The 18,571-nt window shown below is 49.9% G+C and overlaps 1 protein-coding gene across 4 annotated transcripts in view; it reads right to left on the reverse strand.

The window, feature by feature from the left end:
- elmo3 (engulfment and cell motility 3) overlaps positions 1 to 17,920 on the reverse strand; it is a 24,670-nt gene extending 6,750 nt beyond the window's left edge. Inside the window, exons 1-15 of one of the 4 annotated variants that reach the window (XM_030365250.1) lie at positions 17,672 to 17,920; positions 14,910 to 15,005; positions 13,086 to 13,126; positions 12,650 to 12,722; positions 11,720 to 11,770; positions 9,791 to 9,960; positions 9,299 to 9,398; positions 8,344 to 8,495; positions 8,003 to 8,081; positions 6,787 to 6,837; positions 6,210 to 6,332; positions 5,716 to 5,838; positions 5,214 to 5,318; positions 4,830 to 4,938; positions 4,087 to 4,223 (exon numbers count right to left, since the gene is read on the reverse strand). In XM_030365250.1, coding sequence (XP_030221110.1) covers positions 4,087 to 4,223; positions 4,830 to 4,938; positions 5,214 to 5,318; positions 5,716 to 5,838; positions 6,210 to 6,332; positions 6,787 to 6,837; positions 8,003 to 8,081; positions 8,344 to 8,495; positions 9,299 to 9,398; positions 9,791 to 9,960; positions 11,720 to 11,770; positions 12,650 to 12,722; positions 13,086 to 13,126; positions 14,910 to 14,987 — 1,392 coding nt within the window. In that variant the 5' untranslated portion in view covers positions 14,988 to 15,005; positions 17,672 to 17,920. Of the gene's footprint in view, positions 1 to 2,200; positions 2,507 to 4,086; positions 4,224 to 4,829; positions 4,939 to 5,213; positions 5,319 to 5,715; positions 5,839 to 6,209; positions 6,333 to 6,786; positions 6,838 to 8,002; positions 8,082 to 8,343; positions 8,496 to 9,298; positions 9,399 to 9,790; positions 9,961 to 11,719; positions 11,771 to 12,649; positions 12,723 to 13,085; positions 13,127 to 14,909; positions 15,010 to 16,264; positions 16,438 to 17,671 lie in introns of those variants that run through there. The other 3 variants (XM_030365247.1, XM_030365248.1, XM_030365251.1) reach the window with 3 other exon arrangements.
- Positions 17,921 to 18,571: the final 651 nt, after the last annotated feature.

The following is an 18,571-nucleotide window of genomic DNA, read 5'->3' on the forward strand; positions in this document are numbered from 1 at the left end:
ACCAGAACAGTATTGTTCAAGACCAGTACTGGTCTTGCATGTACACCACTAAAACCAGTTGACAGACTTGATGATCAGCCAGGACACGCCACAGCTTCTGATTGGTGGACAGGAGTGCTGTGTGATGTCATTGGTGGAACGCTAGGAGTGCAGTGCATGAAGGGATATTCTGAACCTCTGCAGCAGCCGGACAGACCATCACATGCATGTCTGTGCCTGTGTGTGTGTGTGTGTGTGTGTGTGTGTGTGTGTGTGTGTGTGTGTGTGTGTGTGTGTGTGTGTGTGTGTGTGTGTGTGTGTGTGTGTGTGTGTGTGTGTGTGTGTGTTTGAGAGAATCTATAGTTTCTTGATTGGGGTCATAGTTGTAAAAAAAAAAGGAAAAATCAATGGTAATAAAATCTTTGGCAGGCTGCTTCGGGCGCCAGTTAGCTAACCAGCATTCTTCTTCACCACCCAACTAGCCAGCGGCCTACCTAACTAGCACAATCAACCCAGTTAGATAACAAGCTCTCCGATTCACCACTCAACCAACCAGCTAGCTAACTGGCACAGCAATGTCCAGCTGGCCAAGGTTACTGGTGTCATGGTAACCTCTCTGTCTACAACACCACCGGCTGACATGCAAATCCCTTCACACACACACTGCTCCACACATTCAAATAACAGTACTTTATTAGCCCATTAGCCAGTGCTTTGTCACATTACTACACACAGACTGTCTCTGTACTCTCTAACCCCTACCTGCTCCTTAATGACCTGTCTCTGTACTGTCTAACCCCTACCTGCTCCTTAATGACCTGTCTCTGTACTGTCTAACCCCTACCTGCTCCTTAATGACCTGTCTCTTTACTGCCTAACCCCTACCTGCTCCTTAATGACCTGTCTCTTTACTGCCTAACCCCTACCTGCTCCTTAATGACCTGTCTCTTTACTGCCTAACCCTACCTGCTCCTCAATGAACTGTCTCTGTACTGTCTAACCCTACCTGCTCCTCAATGACCTGTCTCTGTGTGAACGGCTCTATGCCATTGCAGCTAACCTACAGCTCTGTTTGTTTTAGGTAGAGGTATCACACAGCGATGAGCTTCACGCAGGTCAACTGTTGCTCTCATTGTTTTATTCTTTTTCCAGCTGCTTCTGCTGCCTCACGCCATGCTTTGTCCTCCCAATGCCCATGTGTGTGTGTGTGTGTGTGTGTGCGTGTGTGTGTGTGTGTGCGTGCGTATGTGTGTGTGTGTTTGTGGGTCTGTGCACGTGCATGCGTGTGTGTGAGTGTGTGTGTGTGTGTGTGCATGTGTTTGTGTGTGTGTGTGTGTGTGTGTGCGTGCGTGCGCGTGTATATGTGTGTGTGTGTGTGTGTGTGTGTGTGTGTGTGTGTGTGTGTGTGTGTGTGTGTGTGTGTGTGTGTGTGTGTGTGTGTGTGTGCAGTAATAAACAGCTGTGAGCTTCAATAAAGTCAACTGTCCAGACCAGCTGAGGTGCAGCTCCACAGTACAACAGTCCCTGTTTATGGTGCTCACCCTGCAGACTGGGTGTTTGATCACGCTACAGGAGGACTCCCTATCCCTCTGACAGACAGGGGAGAGGTCAACCCAAGAGGAACAGGAGACAGAACCTAGCCCGGGAGACAGAACCTAGCCCAGTAGAACAGGAGACAGAACCTAGCCCAGTAGAACAGGAGACAGAACCTAGCCCAGGAGAAAAGGAAACAGAACCTAGCCCAGGAGAACAGGAGACAGATCCTAGCCCAGGAGAACAGGAGACAGAACCTAGCCCAGTAGACAGAACCTAGCCCAGTAGACAGAACCTAGCCCAGGAGAACAGGAGACAGAACCTAGCCCAGTAGACAGAACCTAGCCCAGTAGACAGAACCTAGCCCAGGAGAACAGGAGACAGAACCTAGCCCAGGAAAACAGGAGACAGAACCTAGCCCGGTAGAACAGGAGACAGAACCTAGCCCAGTAGAACACACAGTACACGGTGAGGCAGATCAAGCTACCTTGTTTTAGATTATATTTTGTGTTTTTATTTAATTTAATTGTTTATCAAACCGTTCAGCGCAGGTTATGGATAACAACGATCTACAGGCTGAACCAGTGGCAGTTAGCAATTCTCATTAGTAAAAACATGAACGTGTGCAACTACACAATCCCTACCAAATACAAATACACACAAACACACACACACACACATATCTCACCTCCATCTTCAGTCCTTGGAACACAGGGCTTTTCAAAAAATATATGTAAAAGCAGATTTGATTCCGACCTACATAGCCTCTGAAAAGGTGAGGGAGAGAGAGGGCGAGAGAGACGGCGAGAGCGATACGTTGGTGTGTCAAGTGAAAGTGTGCAAGTGTTTTGTAAACAGAGAGCCTGATGTCCACACACACACACACACCCTCCCTCTCTCTCTCTCCCTCTCTCTCTCTCCCTTCGGTCTCATTCCCCTCCCACTCTCAATCATTGGGCTGAATTAGCCAATAGGATGAATGCCAGCTATCCTATTCACACAAACACACACACAAGCAAACACACACACACACACACACACACACACACACACACACACACACACACACACACACACACACGCTAGGGATAATTTGCGCCCAAACAGTGTATTGAAGAGCCAGTGGATGGGCAGGGCTGTGGGCGGAGTCATAAATACATAGAGGAGGGGACAGGAGGAGAGGAGAGAGGAGGAGGAGACAGGAGGAGGAGATAGGAGGAGGGAGGAGAGAGGAATGGAGGGAGGAGAGGAGAGGGGTTAGAATTTGGGTCCAACGTTCTATGTTGTCCCACAAAGTAATATCTTTCTGGCTCTCTCCCTGGCTCCCTGGCTCCCTGGCTCCCTCCCTCCCTCCCTCCCTCCCTCCCTCCCTCCCTCCCTCCCTCCCTCCCTCCCCCTCTCCCTCTCTCTCTCTCTCTCTCTCTCTCTCTCTCTCTCTCTCTCTCTCTCTCCCTCTCTCTCTCTCTCTCTCTCTCTCTCTCTCTCTCTCTCTCTCTCTCTCTCTCTCTCTCTCTCTCTCTCTCTCTCTCTCTCTCTCTCTCTCTCTCTCTCTGTGTTGTTTCCTCATTACTGCTGATGTCTCTCTCTCATTGTTTTATCCTCTCTCTTTCCAGCTGCTTCTGCTGCCTCCCTTTGTCCTCCCCCCGCAGCCCCCCTGGTGTGTGTGTGTGTGTGTGTGTGTGTGTGTGTGTGTGTGTGTGTGTGTGTGTGTGTGTGTGTGTGTGTGTGTGTGTGTGTGTGTGTGGGGGGCGGGGCGGGGGAGAACACAAAGGCCCGTCTGCCAGCCGGGCGGGCCGCGGGTCGGAGGTCGCCCTGATCCTCGGTCGTCTGGGAGAGGCGGTTGCCGACGCGAGGCGGAGACAATATACGGAGGGCTCGCCGTCTCCCTTCTCTACGGAGCCTTCCGGAACCACCGGGCCAGCGCAGGCTACGGTTATTAGCTTCATGTATCCGCTGGTTACCAGGGGCAACCAGCCCATCGTAACCCACCCAAGAAGGTTGATGAGAAGAGAGGAGGAGAGGAGGAGGAGGAGAGGAGTCTTACAACACTGGGAGGGGTGTGGCAGTGCTGACCCCCGGGGGAATCCAACCCCAACCCTGCCTCGCTCTACCGGTGGAGCCACAGACAAGGACCAAAGTACCACAGAGTTGAAAACAAATGGTTATTGGGTCGCTTCCCACACCAATAAACCGTCTCTAGGGGCCACTGCTCCCTCGCCATGGCCCCAGACGGGGGTCCGGGTATCTCATGAACGGGTTACGAGGGGGCTGTGCTCAAAGGGAGCGTTTCCTGGAAGCAAGTGTGAAGTCAAGACGGTTGAGATGATTCAACTTCTGCCCTAAAGGTCTCAGACTGTCTGGTGGGACGGAGAGACAAAGACCCAATCCCATTTCTACCCCTTACGCCTTCCCCTTACCCCTTCAAAACAAGGGGGAGGGGTAAGGGGTAGAAATGGGATTGGGCCTTAGAGGGCATGGGGAGACACGGGAGGAGGAGGAGAGGAGAGGAGGTAAGGGGAGAGGAGAGAGAGGAGAGAGGAGGGAGGAGAGGAGTAACGACGGGGTCTCGGGCACCTTGTCGAAGTCCTCCTGCGTGGCCCTCATCTCCTTCCAGGTCTTGTTGAGCAGCTGGATGCAGACGCAGAACAGCTCCTCCACCAGCCGGTCCTGGCTGAAGAAGATGGGGTGGTAGTCGGCACCCGTCTCCGAGGCTGGGGGGGGGGCAGTGAAGGTTTTAATCTTTGGACAGAAGAGGCCTCTTACCGTCGAACACTATGACCTAAGCTGTGAATACCGGCATTGTAGCACACGATTTAAATGGTTTAAGCTGGGTAGCTAGGTTGCTATCTAGTTTACAATATAGGTACTGGTTTAACTTATGCTTTATAATAAATAGCTGACTTACTTGGTAGGAGACTAACTCAATAAGTCTGGCAGTGGACTAGTTAGCTATGTATCTTCTTAGTTATCTAGCAAACTGGCTAGCCGTGGCGGTGGACTAGCCAGCAATCCAACTTACTAGCTGATTCTAGGGGTGGACTAGCTATCCAACTAATTAGCTAGCTCTAGCGGTTCACTAACTAGCTAGCTCTAGCGTTAAACTAACTCACTCACTCACTAGCGAGCTAACTATTGAGGTAGCTGTAACAGAGAACCAACTAACTTACTCAGTAGAGAGCTAAATATTGAGCTAGCTGTAGCGGTTGACTCACAAACTAACTAACTAACTCACTAACTAGTAAGCTCTAGCAGTGAAATAACCAAACTAACTAACTGCTAGCGCGTTACCCATGGAGCTAGCGGTAGCAGTGACTCACGCGGGTCCCCGATGCGGAGGATCTCACAGAGGACCAGGGTCAGCTGGATGCTGCTGCGAGCAAACGGGCACTCGTGCTTATCCTCCCTACTGCTGTTCTCCAACACGAACTACAAGAGGAGAGGAGGAGGAGAGGTGGAGGAGAAGGAGAGAGGAGGAGGAGGAGGAGGAGGAGAGGTGGAGGAGGAGGAGAGAGGAGGAGGAGGAGGAGGAGGAGGAGGAGGAGGAGAGACAGGGGCAGGGGAGAGGAGGGACAGGCAGGAGAAAAAGGGGAGAAGTTAACATACAGGAAGTGTCTCCCAGAGGAGGAGGAGGAGCAGGAGGAGGAGGAGGAGGAGGAGGAGGAGGAGGAGGAGGAGGAGGAGGAGCAGGAGGTGTCTCCTACCCTGCTGTAGGCGTCCGGATAGCGGGAGGAGAAGTACTCCATGGTGTCCAGCGCCAGGAGGCCCGGGGGGGCGCGGACCAGGTCCTGACCCGGGTTACTGTTGTTCTGAGCACACAAACATACACACACACACACACACACACACACACACACACACACACACACACACACACACAGAAACAGACAAAAACACACACACACAGACACACACACACACACACACACACACACACACACACACACACACACACACACACACAGAAACAGGGTTTGATCATTCTCATAACAACAGAACCACAACAACGTTCAGAACAGTCTTACGGGTGAGGGGTGATATCTGAACACGGAGCAGAACCGCGTCTCCCCCCCTCCCTCCCTCCCTCCCTCCCTCCCTCCAGACACTCTCCTTCGTGGTCCCCTGGGTGGGGGGCGGGCCCTGTAACGGAGCGTGCTGTTTGGTAGGCGGGCCCCTTTAACGGAGCCTTCTGATTGGTGGACTCACGCTGAAGCCCAGCTTCCTGAACTCCTTGGCGCAGAGGGAGCGACGGCGCTCGTTGCTCAGACTGTTCTCGCTCTCCGTCTCGAACGCCGCCTGGCGGAGCGTGTGGAGGACCTCCCTCTGGTCCTGGGGGGGGGGGGGAGGGAGGGGGGGACACACAGGAAGACACACAGGTCAGTCAGTGTGTGTCTGTGTGCGTGCCATGGGTTTGCGTGTGTGAGTGCATTTTAATGTGTGTGCGTGGTTGTGTCTGTGTGTGTGTGTGTGTGTGTGTGTGTGTGTGTGTGTGTGTGTGTGCATGTGTGTCTGTGTGCGTACAGCCGTGCGTGCGTGCGGCCGTGTGTGCGGCCGTGAGAGGTGCGGCTGTGCGTGCGTGTGGTTGTGCGGCTGTGTGTTCGGCCCTGCGTGCCGGGTGCGGTTGTGCGTGCGATTGGTTGTGCGGCTGTGTGTTCGGTCCTGCGTGCTGGGTGCGATGGTGCGTGCTGCGTGCGCTCTACCTGGCTGTAGCAGTCCAGGGGGGTCCTCATGCGGGGCTCCAGGTGGTTGAGGGTGACGGACTGCAGGACGTACAGGTAGTGGGCCATCTCGTCCCCCACCGCCCCTGAGCTGTGGATGATGTTCTGAGACCAGCAGCACAGCGTCACCACACCACTCACCTGGTCTCACTGAAGGACCTCAGGTCACATCTACAGTCTGAGCCAGACCAGCACTCGACTGGGTCAAGCACAAATCTCTCGCTTTGTATTTCTTTCGACCAATCATGTTGCTTGAGGCAACGCATAGCAACGTGTAGACTGTCCACTTAGAAGTACTTATTTAAAGCTCATTCATCCACGCAGGGAAATAAGGGTACTCTGGTATGATTTCTGGATTATACTGGACCGCTGGACCAGAGGTTCTGCTGTAACACAGTAGGATTGCTAGACCAGAGGTTCTGCTGTAACACAGTAGGACCGCTGGACCAGAGGTTCTGCTGTAACACAGTAGCATTGCTGGATCCCAGTTCACTCAGAACCAGACCAAAACCAGTATAACCAGCTTCACATCCTTGACCAGGGTAATGCGTGTGTTTACCTTGTAGATGTACTGGCGCAGATTCTTCTTAGATAAGAACGCAAACAGCTCCTAAAGAGAGAGGATACAAGAGTTAGTAAGATGTAAAGCTATCTTAACTAGCTGGTGAAATAGGAACACAAACATGCTAGGCTAATCATGAGCTAAATCATACCTTAATCATCCTTCACTAGTGTAGCTTAACTTAGTTTTAGTGCTAAGGCTAATCAAAGTACTAGTATAGTAAAGTATAGTATGTTATAGTACATAACAGTACAATTGAATATAAAACACAATAATATCATATAATTTACTATATCACATGTCACATAATATATTGTAATATAAAGATTCCGTAGCCTAATTGTGAAATCGGAAATTCCCATTTGGGAACATAGTCCAGTAAAGTGACAAAGCTCTCTCTATTCCTAAATGTATAAAAGAGGGAACCATAAACATATTCAGTAGTTTTTATATTCTCAGAACATGGAAAAAAATAATTACTGCTCATATGAAAGCGAAACCAATCATTCAAACTAAAGTAATGTCTCACTGAGGTAGACTAAAATACAGACGGGGTGCAGTGACAGAGTCCTGCCAGCCGGTGGCGGTATAGCAGGTGCAGTGACAGAGTCCAGCCACTGGGTGGCGTTGTAGCGGGTGCAGTGACAGAGTTCGGCTAGGGGGAGGCGGTGTAACGCCAGTGATCACGCGAAGGGGCGAGGGAGTGTGTGTGTACTTTGACCCCTGAGGAAGAATTCTCTCCCTGGTACTAAACAAACGGCCCAACCCCAAGCAGAGCGGCTCGTGGACCTGCTTGCTGAGTGGCTTGCTGAGCAGCTTGCTGAGCTGCTTGCTGATCTGCTTTTGAAGCAGTCTGGGTCTTAATAGAGGAGCTATTGTTGAAGTGAGCAGAGTGTTTGTGACAGACAGACAGACAGACAGATAGACAGACAGACAGACAGACAGACAGACAGACAGACAGACAGACAGACAGACAGACAGACAGACAGACAGACAGACAGACAGACAGACAGACAGACAGACAGACAGACAGACATGGTTTATATTTGCTGCTCTTTACTGATGGGATGTCTTTCCATTCCTTAACAGGAGCAGGTGTCTCAAAGAGGAGGACAAGGAGGAGGAGGAGGAGGAGGAGGAGGAGGAGGAGGAGAGGAGGAGAGGAGGAGAGGAGGAGAGGAGCAGGTGTCTACAGGAGGAGGAGGAGGTGTACCTGTCTGTCTGCATCCCCGGCTGTCTGCAGTAGGGCCATCAGCAGAGCCATGGCTTTGGTCTGGATCTGCTGGTTCGCCCTGCATCACAACATTCAGAATAACATTCATAACATTAATAACATTAATAAAACATTGATAATAACATTCATGACAACATTCAGAATAACATTAATAACAGCATTTAATAATATTCATAACGTCATTCATGCATTCACCAGCAGCAGTAATGAGTTACATTAAACCCCGGAGCCGGTTCTAACGGGTCCCCTTGTGACGTCACCAGAGGGTTGTCAGGGGGCTGTGGGGTAAGAGGTCAGGGGTCAGAGGTCGGGGGACCTACACCTGCAGGTGGGCGAGGAGGCGCTCCAGGGTGACCTCCTGCTTGACGAGCAGGTAGAGGGCGCGGCCGCTCTGCACCATGCTCTCCAGGAGGGCCAGGGACACCTGCTGGATCGACGCGTCGCACACCTTAGCATTCACCAGGCTAGCGATCTAAGAGAGGGGACGCACACACACACACACACACACACACACACACAGACACACACACACACACAGACACACACACACACACACACACACACACACACACACACACACACACACACACACACAGACACAGACAGACACACACACACACACACACAGACACACACACACACACAGACACACACACACACACACACACACACAGACACACACACACACACACACACACACAGACACACACACACACACACACACACACACACACACACAAACACACCGTGTCAAACACCTTGGCATTCAACAGGCTTGCGATCTGAGAGAGGGAGAGGGGGTAGAGAGGGGAGGGAGACGGGGGGAAAGGGGTGGGGAGAGGGGAGGGGAGAGAGTGGGGGGAGAGAGGAGGGAGAGTGGAGGGGAGAGAGAGGGGGGAGAGGGGGAGTGGGGAGAGAGAAAGGGAAAGAGGGGGAGAGGGGAGAGAGAGGGGGAGAGGGGAGAGAGAGGGTGAGAGAGGGGAGAGAGGGGGAGAGGGGAGAGAGAGGGGGAGAGGGGAGAGAGGGGAGAGAGAGAGATATATAGGGAGTAGGAGGAGAAGAGTGAGGCTGAGGGAGGGAGAGAAATACAAGGAAGAGGAAGAGAGACAATCTTTTCAAAAAGGAAGAGACAGCAATAAATACAGAAGTGTACACAACCCTCCATTGCAAGGAGACTGGGAGAATGTTTGTGCGTTTGTGCGTACATGTGTGTGTATGCGTGTGTGCATGCGTGCGGGTGTGCGTGCGTGCGTTTGTGTGTGTGTGCATGGGGACCTTCTTGATGAAGGCAGAGGAGAGGTTTTCCCAGGAGACAATCTGGTGGTCCATGAGCTCAAAGAAGCTGGTCAGAGTGTGGGTCATGATGAGAGGAGACCTGCACACACACACACACACACACACACACACACACACACACACACACACACACACACACACACACACACACACACACACACACACACACACACACACACACACACACACACAAAGACATTTTGTACACTGTAGAGCTGTCAATCACTTTCCATATCAGACCTTTTCGTTCTTCACAGAATCTTCTGAAGTATTTAATCTACAGCAGGAATTTAGTTAGAGATCGCGCACACACACACATATGGACACAAACACATATACACACACACACACACACACACATATATACACACACACACACGTATATACATACACACACACACACACACAAACACACACACATACACACACAGACACACACAAGCACACACACACACAAGCACACACACGTACTCGTTGCCGTCCTCCACAATCTTGACCAATAGGACGTGTCCGTCGCGGCTGATGAACTCCTGGGCGAAGGTCACGTCGGTGGAGACGTTAGCGAGCTGCTTCAGCGAATCACAGCGCACGCCTGAGTCCGCGCTCTGGATGCCCTTATACAGGTCCTCAGCACAGCAGCCCTGCACACACACACACACACACACACACACACACACACACACACACACACACACACACACACACACACACACACACACACACACACACACGAGCGAGCATGCACGCACGCACGCACACACTCACACACACACACACACACACACACACACACACACACACACACGCAGGCACACACACACAACACACAGACCACACACAAATGAACGCCCATAATGCACTGATAAAGAAGTCTACAAATGATGTCCAATTATTTCTGCAGTATATCCCATGATGCATAGCGGTTAGAATTGTGCATGTTGTCATGTAAGACGTGGCGGCTCGTTTCGCTGATCGATCTCTGGCTCATAATTGGGGTCTGACTTTCCCTCTCTTACTTGTCTTACTAGCTCCCTGAATAGTTTGCACTGCATAAGGATTAGGGAGCGAGGGACCAAGGGGACGAGGGGACGACTGCAGCAGGGCGCTGCGAGCGTACGACACCAGTATCAGCAGGACGTCAGTGATGTCGATCTGATTCTAGCTGCTGATACCAGGATATTAACACACACTTAACTCAATAACGCACACGGAGGTTCCTGTTCATTTAATAACTGCGGTGGTGTTTCTGAATGGAGCTGAACATTATTTCCCTCTGGCCACGAGCACAACAATAGGTCGGAGCTCGTCTCTAGAAACAGGAACTCGGTCCGAGCTCGGTGTGAACGTCGTACTCACTCTGACGCTCGGATGCTCTAGACAGCCGAGAGGAAGTGAGGGCGGCCGAGGGACTGAGGTGGCGGTTCAGAGGGCCGAGAGCCCCGACCGAAGGAATCAACCTTAGATTGTGTCGTGGAAATATCAATCATAACTATAATATACAATTATATACAAATTATATGAACCCCGTTTATATCATTACTAGTCAATTTAAAAGAAATTTCTGTACATTCTCCTTGGATAGTTCTTCATTTTGCATTGCCATCGTAGCCACAAACTCTAATACTGAGGCCAGTCTACTGACTTCTCTGTTGTGTAGATTCCTTTAAAGGTCTTGCAGACATGTCCTCTTCCCCTATAGTGTATTGCAAACTAACTAGCTCTCTCCGACCGTGGCTGACTTCAGCCGTTACCAATCCTAAACTCTCCAAGATGGTCCCTCCCCTCACCTTTGTTACCGTTGTATCAACGACCCACGATGCAAAGGTTCCCCTATAAGAATCTTGTTCAACCATTGTCTCCCTGAATGTATCCTTTTTAACTTTAGTGGCTGTATCTTCACATGATCACGCTCTAAAATCAAATCTAATATATAGCGGACCGAAGTATCCTAAAAATGTGTTATTCTTCATCACCTTTCAACTCCTGTCCAGTCCTACATTATGAGCCTATGGGTCCGGGGGGGGGGGGGGGGGGGGAAGCAGAGAATTCTGCTTTAAGGGAAACGCCTTTCTGGTGTTTCCCAGTGTGTGGTAAGATCTACAAGTTGTTGTGAAATGAGGGTTTGTTTGACTGGATTATAGACAACATGAGAATTAGTAGTGTAGTAGTGTATATGTGGGTGTGAGAGGTAGATAGGCAGAGAGAGAGAGAGAGAGAGAGAGAGAGAGAGAGAGAGAGAGAGAGAGAGAGAGAGAGAGAGAGAGAGAGATGAAGAGAAAGAGTGATTGAGTGAGAAAGACAGAAAGACAGACAGACAGACAGACGGACAGACGGACAGACGGACAGAGAGAGAGAGAGAGAGAGAGAGAGACCCACCCACACAGTGGACTACAGACTCACCGGGGCCTTGGTCAGACGCAGAATGCAGCCATTCTTGATATCCAGACGATTCTAGAACAAAGAAACACACACACACACACACCCACTGAGTGACATGTAGAGAAAACAGAAAGTCACTTATCAGTAAAAGTGTCCCGGTTCAGAGGTCTGTTCCAGGCAGCAGAGCTGTGGCTACACAGACGTTGTGGTGAGCAACCACCAGCGACGAGATTACCATGAAATAATAAGATACAGGGGGCGAGGAGAACGAGAGAGCGAGGATGAGAGGGAACAAGAGAGAGAGAGAAAGGGCGAGAGAGAGAGAGAGAGAGAGAGAGAGAGAGAGAGAGAGAGAGAGAGAGAGAGAGAGAGAGAGAGAAAGAGAGATAGAGAGGGCAAGAGAACGAGAGAGCGAGAGCGAACATACAGATAAATATTAGCCAAAGTCTGTCATTTTAGTGGCCATTTCCGGGAAAAAAAATTGTGAACCCACTCCAACCCTACTAACTCACTCCAACTCTAACCTTATTAACTCACTCCAACTCTAACCCTACTTACTCACCCCAACTCTAACCCTACTAACTCACTCCAACTCTAACCCTACTAACTCACCCCAACTCTAACCCTACTAACTCACTCCAACTCTAACCCTGCCAACTCACTCCAACTCTGACCCTGCCAACTCACTCCAACTCTAACCCTGCTAACTCACTCCAACTCTAACCCTACTAACTCACTCCAACTCTAACCCTACTAACTCACCCCAACTCTAACCCTACTAACTCACTCCAACTCTAACCCTACTAGTCGCTCCAACTCTAACAATAGGGATGCCTATGTCTACAGGAGTGATAATGAGTGATGTGTGATTGAGTGCTGTAAAGGAGTCATGTGTAAGGAGTGCTACATAGGAGTGATAATGAGTGATGTGTGGCGGAGGCTGTGACTCACCGACTCAGTGATGTACATCTGCACACCATCTGCATACTGAAGAGCATGGTTATCAGGGCCTGAGAGGTTCCACCTACACACACACACACACACACACACACACACACACACACACACACACACACACACACACACACACACACACACACACATACGCACACAAAGACACACATGCACACACAAACAAACAGGCATACACACATACACACACACACAGGCACACACACACACAGACATACACTTACACACACACAAACACGCACATTTACAGGCATGCGCACAGACACACATACACATTGTAAATGCAATATTATGTATACAGGACATGAAAGGCAGATGCAACGCTAGAGCTTTTGGTTATGTATAAAGACACACATGTTCACACACACACGCAAACACATACACACGCACACGCACACCGTCACAGAGCACTTACCCGTCACAGACCTCCTTGATGACTGCAGAAAGAGGCTTTTTCTGTGCATAAAAGGGAAGGGTAGGAAGTAGTATTAGTGTTCTTATTGACAGGAAAAAATAAATAAAACTGCCTGCCCTATTGCCCTTCAACTGGGAGACTGCATCACCATCGTGATACCCTGCTTTTACTGTAACCATGGTGATACTCGGCTGGTACATTAACCATGGTGATACTCGGCTGTTACATTAACCATGGTGATACTCTGCTGATACATTAACCATGGTGATACTCGGCTGGTACATTAACCATGGTGATACTCGGCTGTTACATTAACCATGGTGATACTCTGCTGTTACAGTAACCATGGTGATACTCGGCTGTTACATTAACCATGGTGATACTCTGCTGTTACAGTAACCATGGTGATACTCGGCTGTTACATTAACCATGGTGATACTCTGCTGTTACAGTAACCATGGTGATACTCGGCTGTTACACGAACCATGGTGATACTCTGCTGTTACAGTAACCCTGGCGATACCCTGCTGTATACCATAACCACGTTGATGTGTACAGTAACCATGGTGATTGTGATCCGTAACCACGTTTATGTGTAGAGTAACTATGGTGATGGGTACAGTCAGGGCCTCCCTGTATCAGTTGGCGTGCTGACAGCAGCTCTTTTCTGGTCATGTTTCCGACGCCTTGAGCCTCCCAGTCGGCGGTAGCCTGCCATTAGTGGTCGACCAATCAGATGTCGCAGGGTACCGCGGTAGACCCGCCGCCACCCCGTCATTAGTGGCTGAGTCTCAGCCCAGCCAATCACCAAGCTGTCTGAGGATCCCCTTCAGCCAATGGGATCTTTGGAGGCTGGGGGAGTGTTTTTGGAATTGGGTTGGCTCTGATTGGACGAGGAAAGGCTGTGGGGGAGGAGCTGACAGGTGAACTCCAAATAAGAAGCCTCAGGCAGCGTCTGGACCCGCCCCCGGTAGAGGCTCGGTGTTAACCACCAAACACGCATCATTGTGACCTTTGACCTTTGATCTGAACACCAGCACTGCCTAACCCCACAAGACGTCCTTGTCGACAGCTGAGTGCATGTTGGGTCACTTTAGACCAGAGGCCGAGTCCGGACAGACAGGGATCAGAGACCGTGTCAGAACAGACAAGGAGGACAGACCAGGTCCAGAGACCGTGTCAGGACAGACCAGGTCCAGAGACCGTGTCAGGACAGACCAGGTCCAGAGACCGTGTCAGGACAGACCAAGCCCAGCAGGCCGATCTGAGCTCCTCATGCTGAACAGTCCACAGCTTCATGAGGTAATGGTTAACAGAAAAAAGGCTGCCCTGCTGGGTTCTGAAGTCTCTCCTAAAGATGAGATCATGGGAACACGGAGAGGGAACGCAGTATGTAGCATGTAGCATGATGAAAGCCACATGCTAGCCCTGAGCTATGAGCTCACCAGAGAAAAACAGAATCCTTCGGCCACTCTGCTATATCTTAACTTGTGTGTGTGTGTCCGTGTCTGTGTCTTCGTCTGTGTATGTGTGTGTCTAAGTAACCTGGTCTAGCTGAATGAGGTGTGTGTGTGTGTGTGTGTTACCTTGTCCAGCTGTCTGAGTCTGTGTACGTGTACGTGTATGTGTGTGTGTGTGTGTGTGTGTGTGTGTGTGTGTGTGTGTGTGTGTGTGTGTGTGTGTGTGTGTGTGTGTGTGTGTATGAATTGTATGTGTGTGTGTGTGTTTGTGTGTGTGTGTGTTACCTGGTCCAGCTGTATGAGTTGTTTGTGCGTGTGCGTGTGTGTGTGTGTGTGTGTGTGTGTGTGTGTGTGTGTGGGTTACCTGGTCTAGCTGTATGAGTTGTGGGTACGCTCCAGGCATCTGGATGGCGATCTTCACAATGTCTTTCTGCTGCGGCATCTCGTCTCTTCAGGCTGCCTGGCTGGAGAGAGAGTTACTCTGATAATCATCGTCATCATCTTCAGTTCTTCCAGGCATCATTAGTTATGAGTTATTCTGTTAATCACTGTCATGTTCAGTTCATCCAGAGAGCGTTAGTCAGTAGGAGCTCAGGCTGGGGGTCCAGCCCTGGAAGAGGGCAGCAAACGGCTCCTGGATCTCTTTGCTCTAAAAGCTGTGTTAATGTGTCGCCAACCACTGGGGGGCAGTATCAGGCTGATGCCCCAGTGTGTGTGTATGTTGTTGTGTTTTTGTGTTTGTGTATGTGTCTGTCCACGACTGCGGCCGTCTGTCTCAGACCGAGGCCGTCTGTCCCAGGGTCTGTCCCCGCACACAGCCCTTCCAGCCCTGTGCTCTCTAGACAGTAGTCTGTCTGTCCGGGATTCGACAACAGAGGACCCAACGCAGAGAGAGGCCAGGAGGCGAACAAGCAGACAGTTTAGAGATAACACAAAGTCTGGAGGTGGGGGGAAGATTCATTCAGATACAAGGACCGTACAATGCAGTGGGATCCTTTTATTCAACCATCACTAGCAGTACTAGGATGTGCACCCAAACTCCTCACAGAAGGTTCGAGCTGGGTAAGAACCCCTTCTTGTTGTGACACAGCAGAGCTAAAGATACTAGCAGCAGGAGAGGATGATGTAGAGCGTCTGTGTGTTCCCAGGTGCGCTGACTCGTGTGTTAACCTGCCTCAGCACGTCCCAGGCCAGCTGCATTCCTGTACACTGGGCCGGGAAGAAGTGCTAGCAGGATTGGAGATACCAGCTAGCTGTCAGGAAGGAGAGCTACGCTAGCATGACTGGAGATAGAAGCTTACAGTAAGGTAAGAGAGCTAGCTAGCCTGACTGGAGCTAGCACAGTTGTTGTTAGCTGCTATGATAGAGAACAGCTAAGCTAGTAACCTTGAGTTAGCCGCTAGTCACTAGGAAGGAGAGCTAATTGCTTCGGCCAGACGTCTGTCGTCATGGAGATGAACCGTACCAGTCATTAAGGCCACGAGGATAACCAATTACTCAACATGATGTCATAACAACAAACAATAACAGAAAAAAAAAGCTCCTCTGATCTATCGACTTGCGACAACATGTACTTGATATGTTACAATGTTATAGAACAGCCTCACACTAATGTGTTCCTAACCCTAACCCTAGTCGGTCACATGCTCTTCCCAGACTTTGTTTTGTAATAAGTGCAGGCTGGTACAGGTTGTTACATTGTTTACTAACAGTACTTACATTGTTCCCCTCCCAGCGGTTCTGTGCTACTGCACAGGGATGCCCCCTAAATATGATCCAGACTATACCCCTTAACCTGACCCCACACCTAGTAGTAGTTTGACACAGTTCACTAAACTCCCCTTTTCAGAACATAACTCCTGACGTCAACACACACAAACATAGGCGGTGCCCACTCCTCTCCCAGGAAGACGTCCAACACACCTCCACCACCTCCTCCCCCCCACCTCCCCCCTCCTCCTCCCCCCTCCTCCTCCTCCTCCTCCCCCCTCCTCCTCCTCCCCCCTCCTCCTCCCCCCTCCTCCTCCTCCACCCCACCTCCTCCTCCTTTAACCCCGGCCTTGCACTGGGCGATGGCGTACATATTGTATCAAGATTAATGTGTATCTGATCCAGGCCTGGAGCGGTACAGAGTACTGCAGCTCCGACCAGCCTTCTCTCTTCTGCTCTCCAGCCTGCTGACAGCAGACGGGGGCTTCTTTCGCAACAATGCTGGCTCTGTCTCAGGAAATGTGTTGGTTCGGTCTGAACAGAAGTAAAAATGTGTGAATGCGTCGGCTCAGGTCGGGCAAGGTGTGAAGTTTAAACCAACCAGTGACCACCTCTAATCATTTTACCGCGGCTCGCAACTACATTGCCGTGTCCCACCTACCTCCTCCTCCCCCTCCTCCCAGCTGCCTCAAATTCCTCCCCCCCCCCCCCCCCCCCCCCCCCCCCCCCCCCATCGAACCACAACACGCTGCTCTGCCGCCTTCACTGAGATTAGGAGAACATTTGCTGCTGGTACCAGGAACGGGGAAACGCACTCTGCTACAGCTGTCCCGAAACAGACCGACACACACACACACACACACACACACACACACACACACACACACACTCTGTCTCTATCACACACACACCCACGCACGCGCACGCACGCGCACACACACGCAGACACTCTCTCTCTCTCTCTGTCTGTCTGTCTCTGTCTCTGTCTCTCTCTCTCTCTCTCACACGCGCGCACACACACACACACACACACACACACACACACACACACACACACACACACACACACACACACACACACACACACACACACACACACACACACACACACACACACTGTGAATCTAACAGTAGGAAAAGGTAAAGAGAAAGCTGAAGGTTTCCTGGAAATCTGCTGAACAGAGAAGTTTAAACGTCAACACTCTTAACACTTCATGTTCTTCCAGAGGACCGAAGCGGCTTGAGGACGTTTGGTTCCATTTGCAAAAGAAAGTTTGAACAATCGCACAGCCAGGTTTCTGGTGTTAAATAATAACGGCATCGTTTGTATATCATATAATTAACCAAATAAGCATGCTCTAATGTTGATAAATACGCCTGGTTTTGTCTCTATAAGGAGCTCTGGACAGAACTTACCTGGTAGGAAACAAATCTCACTCCAGTCCCGACCAGTCAACACATCGCCTCTCTGACTGGTCCACTGGGCTGAAACCAGTACCAATTATCCCAACTGTTAGGAAAACCAGTACCAAGTATCCGAACTGTTAGGGTAACCAGTACCAAGTCTCCGAGCTGTGAGTGAAACCAGTACTCAGTACCCGAGCTGCTGGGTTCCGAAGTGAAGACAGTCCACCGCTCCGCTCATTGATCTCTGAGGTTCCGGGTTCTGCGGGACGGTCAAGGGCGCCGCTTACCGGACGGTCCGCACTACACTCTATACGCGAATGTAGTTTATACTATAGTAAAAAGCACTATCATATACTGTAGTATCCTAGTATATTATGGTGTAGTACACTATATAGTGTAGTATACTATACAACATACTGTAGTATACTTATATTGTTGTAATAGTACAAAATATCATACTGTAGTATAAATACTAGTCATATACTGTAGTAGGCCTTTACTAGTGTAGTATACCAGTATACTGTAGTATACTACATCATACTTTTAGCAAAACTAGTACACTATATTATATATTGTAGTATACTATATCATATACTGGAGTATACTAAATATACTGTAGTATACCAATAAACTATATACTGTACACTATAGTGTAGTACAATACTAGCAAGCTATAATAATAATAGCGGACTAGTATACATACTCGTAGTACTAGTGTATTATTGTACACTATACTAAGTGCAGTATATACTAGTGTAGTACAATACTAGTACACTTATCATATAGTATACTCGTAAATAGTAGTTTAGTATACTATATCATACTGTAGTATCCTAGTGTATTCAAATACTTTATTATAAGGTGTAGGATATACTAGCATACGTATAGTACATTATGTACTATAGCAAA

Source organism: Gadus morhua, chromosome 9, assembly GCF_902167405.1.
Source record: "Gadus morhua chromosome 9, gadMor3.0, whole genome shotgun sequence".
NCBI lineage: Eukaryota > Metazoa > Chordata > Actinopteri > Gadiformes > Gadidae > Gadus > Gadus morhua.